Raw genomic sequence first — 9303 nt, 5'->3', positions numbered from 1 at the left:
AAAAAATCAGAAGGCCAGATGAACAGCTTCCAGAGAAGGGCCCAAGGCTTCTTGGTGACCTTTAGATAATCCCAGCTCTGTACCAGGCTGGTCATAAGAGGGTCTCTGTCTGCTCACTCGAGTCACAGGGTTAGCAAATGGAAGGGCTCCAGCTGAGCAGCTGTCTGCTCACTCTCAGGGCTGAACGGTGGCGGTTATGCTTGCCTTGAATTCCCTGAGGTCATAAGACTCCCTCAGACGAAGGCTAGATGCCCGTTCCCTGCTCCCAGCTGCCCCTAAGCCGGTGCCCAACCTGTCTTTGGCAGCTTTGTCTGGTAGGTTGACGTTCTGCCAGAGTGAGGTTTTGGCTGGAGGGCTCTGTGGCTACGGGACAAACCTTGGAAACAAGCGAGCAAGCGAGTCCATGAGGCCAAAGGGGGAATCTCTGCTCTTAGCAGTTTCTGTAGCCCCTTCAGACCGCCCCGAACCCACTGGCACAGAAGTTGCAGGATTGGAGCTTCTAGTCATTTCCTCTTTCATACAAGCCCTGTGCCTCATCAGTGCCTGGCACAGTTCCAATGGAATGTTTAGCAAGAAGTCCTTGAGGCTAGCATGGTCTGTTGCCGCATGTATGTATGATCTGCTGTTACTCGATAGGACACGGAACTGGATGGGACTGATGCTGCCTACAGCCAGGGGCCAGCAATTGAGTCCTTGCAGGTGAATTCTATGCGCTATAGGCTGCTTTCTTCTGAGGCAGGAGCCGCCTCCATCAGGTTATGTGCGGACTTGGACCCAGCCAGGCTCAGTGCTTTTTCATTGTGTTTATAGGCTTCTTCTCCAACGAAGAAAACATCCCGGTCCAATAGCTGGGGCTCTGTAACGCCATATCCCCCAAACACTTCCATCCTCCAAACCAAACAGCTTCCAGAGATCCTAAATCAGCTGGAGGTGCAAACAATTCGGCATGGCCAAACGGCCAGCAAAACTTTCAGGAAAGCACAATAACTGGTCTTCGGGGACTGGCTGAGCGATCTAGTTCTCCGGGCTTCCTAGGCACGTATATGGCGCCCCCACCTTAGCCACCCTTTCTGTTGGTGCTCTGGACCTTCCAGCTAGACTAGCCCTGCTCACCGGATCTGGAGGTGTCAGAAAGCAAGGAGGGAGGGAGAGAAGGCTAGAGAGAAGTGAAGGGAGTCCGAAAATGGCTTGGGAAGGAGGAAGGAAGAAAAAGCTGGAAGGGGAGAAGGAACAATGAAGCTCTCAGGCCCTCGGAGGCACACGGTTCCGGCTGCACGTCCGTCCGCCTGCCTCCCGCCAGCAGCTGCTCGCTGCACAGCGTGTGGGCGCTGAGTCACTGTCCCGGCACAGCGAGCCCGCAAGCAGGTGGGGGGGAGGGAGGGTAAAGCCTGGTTGGTATCTGCAAACTGCTTTTTTCCCCCCTTTCCTCTTTCATTAAGGCTATGTGCTGACTCCCACGTAGGAGAACTTATTAAACTGCACGTACTACTTCCACCACTCACGGGGACCACGCATGACGGCCAGCAGGGGGCGCTACAGTCCCGCTTATGGATGCTAGGACCCAGTGAGGATTTGAGCTGCTAGCTGAGGGTTTTCCCGAGGCGTGCGAATGTTTGGCCCTTCTTGCCGGTGTAGCTTTTAACACCCGCAACTGCAGCGTAAACTCTCTACTTAAAAAGCCTCGATGACCACCATATGTCTCCAAAGAGCGCCTTAGCTCAGGTTCGGTGAGCAATCTCATAAAATTGGGATGTGTTGTACAACCTAGGGAGGCCAGGCTCGCCTAACTACGGGCTCACCCTACCCCCCACCCTGTCAGGCCGCACGCAAGGCGGTGAACTCCTACCCAGGACACGCGTTTGTGCACCCAGATGGACAACAGAGCTCAAGACGGATAAGTCCGGGGCTTGGACCCACACTGCAGTTTATTCAATCTTTCCCAAAACAAGAAGCAAGATCCCAGCTCTTCCAGACCAACCCAAGCCAAGAGCATCCTTCCCCAAATGCATGAACCGAGAATGAATCAGCATTGAGACAGTTTATTGGTTTGCTTTTTCCCAGATCACATATTTTATGTAAATAGATTATAAGAGACAATGTTTTTTCTTCTTCCACAGGCGGTAATCAGGCTCTCTCTAACACACACACACACACACACCACTCACAACACTCGGAACCAAAACAACCTTACACCTCGCTGAGACATTCACGTCTTAAAATAGGGGACTGTGACAATATAATCACTTTAAAATGCCCTTAATACAATATATAACGTACAAAAATATCTCTATGTATTTGAAGTTACAAAACAAAAACAAAAACAAAACCTCTTGACAGCAACAAACTTAAATACGATAGTTACCTTTGGCTGTACAACAAGCATTGCACTTTTCCTCGCAAGGTTTTGGAAAGTTCAAGTAGTAATGAGGCTTCTGCCCCGTGAGAAACCAGTTTGTGAGCGGGCAAGGCAGTGGCTCAGACCCCTGCCCGATGGATATTAGCTTGTAGTTCTCAGTTTCCATGGTGGTCCTGGCTTGATCTTGGGTTCCTCTGCCTCCCCTAGGGGCAGCCAGGCAGATCTCGGCAGGATTGTCTCAGTCTGCTCGCCCGAGCGCGAAGCTCTCTGATTCCGCAAGCGCCAATGGGACACTCGCCCGCCTGTTAAATGCTGCCACCCGCACCTAAATCCTAAAGATCTTGGAGATGACTTGGTGAGCCTGGGAGGCTGGGGCTGCTTGCGTGTGCTCTTGGGGGGACACCCCTGTCCGAGCCGGGAGGACCTCCGACAGGGAACGCCGGCGCCGGCGGCCATAGCCTTGAGGGCTGATCTTGTTTCTCGGGGCAAAACCGTCCTTGTCTTTGTCTGTGAACTGGTAGATCTTATGGGCCAATTTCTGCACTGTGCAGGTCCCGAAGCGGCATCCAGAGCTGCGAGAGCCCTGGTTCATGCTCTGGCGGTAGCGTTTGACTCGAATGTGGGCTGCATTCTGAGTGCTGAGGGGAAGAAACGATACTTGAAACTTTTTCAACCAGGGCTTCAGCCCTAACCACCTGGGACCAGAGCCATACAGAACCCGGGGAACATGGAAACTGCTCCCTCCACGGGAGCTGCAGTCCGGCCTGGACAATCCCCCACCCTGGGGGCCAGGGTAGTGGAGAGGGTACATCCTCTGCAGAGGGCATAGTTACCTGGATTGGGGGCTTCTAGACGCGCTCTGCTTATCCTGGAGCTGACCAAGAGTCTCGGTAGGAACTGTCTTCTCATCAGCGAGCCCCGAGGGATAGCTGCTGGATACTTGCAGTTCCCTCTTCCCACGACTTAGCGCCCACTTACTCCACCTAGGAAACATAAGCAGATGCATTTGGCCTGTGTTCAAGTGATGTCCCAGCCAGCTCTCGGCGGCGTTTCCACTTCCTTCTAACCCCTCCAGACCATCCCCTCAGTGTTCCCTCACCGCCCAGGTATCAGGACTGAAGAAAGCACTGCCCCCAAACTCACTTCTTTCGGAACTGCGAGGACGTGTCTAGCTGTGCGGCGTCCACGCCTAGGAAGGCGAGTGAACCCAGGAACATCAGGATGACAGAAACCAGCTTCATTCTGTGACGATGCTCAGACACCCTAGAAAGGAGCAAGAAGCCCCGAAGGTGAGCAATTGGGCCGGCTACACAGTCCCGGCAGGGCGCGAAGGGAGGGAGCGGGGGGGGGGGGGGGAGCAGCTTGGCGGTGTTCTGCTTGGTTCAGCAGCTTATCTTCCCCTGGCGCAGAGAGGCACCAGAGACGTTTGCGCTGGCCGGGTGGATGACAAGCAAGGCAAAGGAAGCCATTGCACAGAGCCAGGCTTCCAGAGGTTTCCAACCTAACTTGTAGGCTCACGACCCCAGGTGCGGTGCAGAGGGAGCTCAGGAGAGCTCCAGCTGTGGGCATGGGCTAGACCTGGGGCATGACGTGCACTCTTCAGTGGAGCTTCCAAAGTGGCTTGCTCCCCTTGTCCAGGGCTGCAAGTTTTTGGGGCTTTGGCAAAGCGGCACCCCTCCTCAACACGCTGGAGGCTAGCAGTCCCTTACCTGCTGAAGGAACGAGTTGTCAAGCGCTTGAAGGAGAAAGTCCAAGACGTCCTTCTGACAGTGGCAAAACCCCAAAGTCCAAGACTGACTGCGACCAGAAGCCAGGAGCAGGAGCCGGGAGCGGTAACACTGGAGCTGCTGTGCCTACTGTCACCAAGAAACCACTAAGCAGCCAGAGCCAGCTCCAGAGTTTTATACACACTGGAGGCGGGGTGGAGGGGGAGGGCGGGGCCTGCTCTGCCTGGAGCCCTCCCTTTTCTCCGGCGCTTTTGCTCCTAAAATCAGACCTGCCCCAAGGCTTGCCTTTGGGTATGGGGCAGGGGGTGAAGGTCCCCTGTGGCCAGGCTCTAGCAGATTAGACTGTTGCAGGACGTCTGTTGCCCTAGTTTCCTGGCATAGGGTTCAGACAGTGAGAAGGAAAGTGGGGTGGCAGAACAACTTGGGTGGGGTGGGGATCGGAGGTCGGGGGTTGGGGGGGGGAACCCTTTTATCAAAAACCGTCTCCAGCCCTGGGTGCTGATCCGAGGAGCTTTTTGGATAGAGCGACAAGAACGGGGACAGGCGGAACACATAGCTAACCTAAACCCTAGTCTTGGGGAGTTGTGGCCTCAACTGGGCCGCGCCCCCTGCCGAGTTAGCACCTGACTGAGCCTGGACCCCTACCTCTGCTGGCAGGGTGCACCTGGAGGAGTTAGGCTCAGTGCCCATGAAGGTTGGCTGAGACTAGACAGCTTCTCCATGGGCTAGCTAGTAAGATTTCGTAATAAGGACAAAGCTGGGAACAGCTTAATTGAAAATTGGGGTTTGGAGAGGGTAGTTATCTGAAGACTGAGAACTCACATTCCTATTTGGAAATACGGGAATGGCCAAAATTAGGAAGAGGGATAGCTTTGTTTTCCTCACAATACTATTATGCCTTATAAGGATATAACCTGAGAATTGGCCTGGCTGGCTTTGTTCACCCATTGTAAACGTGAGGAGTGACTGACTAGGAGAACACTAATGCTTAACGTATGTTAATTGTTTTCCCTTGGCAGATCCCTGCCCGATGCCAATCTCTTTTGATCTTTACGCACACTCCGCACACTCCGCACACTCGCACACTCGGGAGCTGGGGTTCTCATGTACAAAAGTGGAGTTCAGAGAGGAGGAAGTGTATTGCCCACTCACACTAAAGGTGGGAAGCTATAGAGTCCAAACTCAAAAGACTAGGGCGCGGTGGCCTGACTTTTTCTGGCTGGGGTCATCACTCTCATCAGTGGGGAGAGGAGAATTCCAGCCCCCGCCCAGAGATATGTGCTAATTCATGATGAATCAGTTCAAACACGTTTGCCTCTGGTTTGTGCTCTTTACGGATTCTTGAATTCACTTTCTTCCCTTCTAGGGCTAAACTGGGAAGCAAGGCATAGCTCCCCGTGCAGGTCACAAGAAGATTCCTGAAGCTAAAGATATGATCCTAGTCCCCAATCCTGACGATCTGGTTACAGATAAGTTCCGTCCTCTTTCTAGCACTGCCTACCTGATCTGCCATTAAGTGTTCAGAGACCAATCGCAAAGCCGGCCAGGTATTGTATACTGCCGGACCTTGCTCAAAGCAAGTCTGGGCTGAGCGCTGCTGGCTCAGCCCACTTGTCACTTCCCAGACTGAACCGTGGACATTGCACCTGAGGGAGAAATGGCCCCGCGGAGGTTACTTATTCTGGGGAATCTTCCTAGAATAGAAGGTCTGAGTTCCACCTGGGGCGGGGGACAGATTCCGGGTTCTGTTTCTGGCAGGGGCTTAAGACACGGATATTGATAAGGCTGCAGTTGGGTGAACTGGCCCGCCTTAGGGCCTTCTGGGCAGCGGGACAGTCACCACCGCAGCTCCAGGCAGACGCTGAAATGTCTGCACCACCTAGCACAAGGTAGCGCAGAGCGCTAAGGGGTTCCCATGAAGCCCAGAGGGTCACCCGGATTGCCTTTCTGCCTGTCGATGAAGCAAAGCGGGTGTCAGTCTCCCTGAGGATGCCACCTACCTGTCGCCAACTTCCAGCTGGGCCCGGGGCCACATCAGGTTTTACTTTCATTTCCCTGGCCCAGTCGGTCCAAGTCAAGGAGGACAGCTGGGCGTTGGCCCACAGCCACGGCAAGTCTCATGAGCTAAACTCCTCTTTTCCAGTCTCTACTAGCCTCGAGGAGGGACTGGCTGCAGAAAATCCTACCTACGGCTTACACCTTCTTACCTACTCGCTTCCTTTTTGAGGAAAGGGAGTGACTTGAGGTTAGCTCTGGCTTGGGACATGGTTGCCAAATATGCTCTTAACTGAAACTTACTGTGTTGTTGTTGTTGTTGTTGTTGTTGTTGTTATTATTATTATTATTATTATTATTATTATTATTATTATTATTATTATTTTCATAGGGTCTCCTGTAGCCCAGGCTGTCCTGAAACTAAATAGCCAGAAGATGACCTTAAATTTCTGATCCTTCTGATCCACCTCTTATCAACTGAGCTACACCGCCAACACCTCAAACTTATTTTGAGTCCCAGGTGGCTTCAACAAGGAAGTGAACTGTACCCAAGTGTGGAAGGCTTGGCTCCACCAAGCTCCTGTGCCTGCGCCAGAGTACTGGCACTGGGCCAAGACTCCCCACCTGAGCGCCTTGGCACGCGCCTTATCAGCCTGGGTGCTCTTCGCCTCCCTGGCACTTAAGAGATTGTCGCCAGACAACTAAGCCAATTCTTTTTTTAGGCAAAGTCTCAGACTGGCGACTCGGAGAATTTTGTTAGAAAACTCTTAGAAAGCACAGGTCTGGTTGTGGTTTGCGTGGGTGGGGAGCCTCTGCCAATGTGCTCCCCAAAGAGCTAAAGGGTATAAGCAGGAAATAGGTGGAGAATTCACTACATCTGGGTATCTGCTTCTCCCTCCCCTCCCCCCTTCTTGTGAGTTGCCTTACTTAATCGCCAGTACAAGGGAAAAAAGAAATCTCTAGAATGCATTTTGGGTTCAAGGTCTAGAAGTGAGGCAGTTGGGGTCCTTCTGGGTATGTGGTCACAGAATTGCACCCATTCAAGTGCAATGATTGATGATTCACGCTGAGCATGGGGGAAGTGAAGGAAGGAAAGAAGGAAGGAAGGAAGGAACATGTTTAAAATATTCCTGGCAAGAAAACAGAAAGGAAAAAATCCTGCTTAATGAAGATCCACTTTTTGTGTGTGTGCCCAAGAATTTTTAAGTTATGTTGATGTGTACATCCTGTCATCATATTTACAGATAAATATATACATTATATATATTGTATATATATTGTAGAGTGTATATACACATTACACACACACACACGCACACACACACACACACACACACACACACAAATACTCTAAAAGTTTGCTGAATAATGGTGTTTCAATGTCTTCCTCACATTACAACTGAATTATTTTCAAGCCCTAAATCTGAACCTAATTCTTACCAATATTCAGAGATTTAGCTTGTTTGGAGCATGTGGTTTTATTTTTCTTAGTTAGCAGTGTGCACACAGTCCCTTACACTAAGGTCATCATACTTGGATCTTTAGAAAAGCAATGAGAAAGTCTGGCATGGTAGAACGCACCTTTGGTCCCAGCACTCAGGAGGCAGAGGCTGGTGGATCCCTGTGAGTCTGAGGCCACCTGCTCTACAAAGTGAGTCCAGGACAGCCAGGGCTACACAGAGAAACCTTGTCTCAGAAAAAACCCAAACAAACAAAGAAAAAAAGAAACTATGTTAGTGACTAAAATGAAAGCAACCGAGCACATTGTACAATGATTTCAGACGCCTCTTTTTAGACAGGAAATTTTATGATGCATTTTTATTCATGAGGCACAAAATGTCTGCTAAGCTTAGGCTTGTTTACAACATCCTCTTGAAAACAAGGTTCAAGATGCATCCTGAAGTCATAACATCAAGTGGTTTACAATCAGCTTTGCAGATTTGGTCTCCTAGGAATAAGTAAGGCAGGATACAAAGCCCAGGGCATTTCCGGGGATCTGACTTCTCACAAGACCTAAAATATGGATTCTTCCCAGAAAATAAACATGTACATAAAACCAACTAAGTATCAAGTAGGTATGTAGTGAATGTCAGGAGATGGATCAGGTTAAAAACTAATACCAAATAAATAGGACTGTTTCTGTGGTTTCTATCTTGTTTGGAAAGGCACAGAAAGGAAGAATGTTAACCCTTGTTTTTTTTCCCCTCATCTTTCTTTCTTTCTTTCTTTCTTTCTTTCTTTTTTTTAAAAGATTTTATTTACAGCTGGACGTGGTGGCGCACGGCTTTAATCCCAACACTTGGGAGGCAGAAGCAGGCAGATCTTTGTGAGTTCGAGGCCAGCTTGGTCTACAAAGTGAGTCCAAGACAGCCAAGGCTACACAGAGAAGCTCTGTCTCAAAAACAAAACAAAACAAAACAAAACAAAAAACAAAAAACAAACAAACAAACAAAAAAACAAAAAGAAAAAAAGAAAAAAAAGATTTTATTTACTTATTATGTATACAATGTTTTGCCTGCATGTACACCTGATCATCAGGAGAGAGCACCAGATCTCATTATAGATGGTTGTGAGCCACTATGTGGTTGCTGGGAATTGAACTCAGGACCTCTGAAAAAGCAGACAGTGCTCTTAATCTTTGAGCCATCTCTCCAGCCCCTAAACCCTGTCTTTAAGGCAAAGCATCTGCATAAAAAAAAAAAAAAGCAATGCTTTGCTCTTTTCCTTTTCTTCCCCCTCCCTCTTTACCTGATGTACATGAAATAAGTATTCTACCTCAAGCTGTATTCCCAGCTTCTGTACGAAGCCGGCAGATACAGGCAGTCTTTGCGCATGGTAGAGCCAAATGCCAAACTTCACGAATGCTTAAAGAATGTAACTTGTTGTGGGATAAATGGAAGAGAACACAGAGAAGGCAAGAGGCATAGAGAAGCCGGTCCCACTAACAGCAGTAACAGAACAAGATGAAAAGACTTTAGGAGGACTGTATTACAGACGGCACAATGGGTGGCACGAGCAAAGAAAGTGCTCCCTGTTCCTGTCTTCTAGGTGGGGATCCTGTGTTACTCTCAGATTATGAGGACCTTGTTATAGGCATTTGCTGTTTAAAAGGCTAGGCGCCTTCCCCAGATAGTCACTGTTTGTGAATTAGGTCCCCAGTGCTGTGCCAAATCCTGAACACACAGAAATGATTCATGCAAACACTATTCTTTCTCTAAAGCTTAC

The 9303-nt window shown here is 49.9% G+C and overlaps 1 protein-coding gene across 1 annotated transcript; it reads right to left on the bottom strand.

Moving 5' to 3' along the window:
• Positions 1–2023: 2023 nt before the first annotated feature.
• On the bottom strand, positions 2024–4227 carry ADM (adrenomedullin). The gene is made up of 4 exons (XM_084753903.1): positions 4066–4227; positions 3500–3619; positions 3190–3339; positions 2024–2994 (listed from the first exon to the last, which is right to left on the bottom strand). Exons 2-4 carry the CDS (start codon positions 3595–3597, stop codon positions 2682–2684), a joined length of 561 nt encoding a protein of 186 aa, XP_084610029.1. The 5' UTR covers positions 3598–3619; positions 4066–4227; the 3' UTR covers positions 2024–2681.
• Positions 4228–9303: the final 5076 nt, after the last annotated feature.

The sequence above is a fragment of the Acomys minous genome, assembly GCF_964271855.1.
Source record: "Acomys minous genome assembly, chromosome: 2".
In the NCBI taxonomy this organism is placed as follows: domain Eukaryota; kingdom Metazoa; phylum Chordata; class Mammalia; order Rodentia; family Muridae; genus Acomys; species Acomys minous.
Note: the sequence above shows the minus strand (reverse complement) of the source record. Positions and strands in the feature narration are given on the sequence as shown.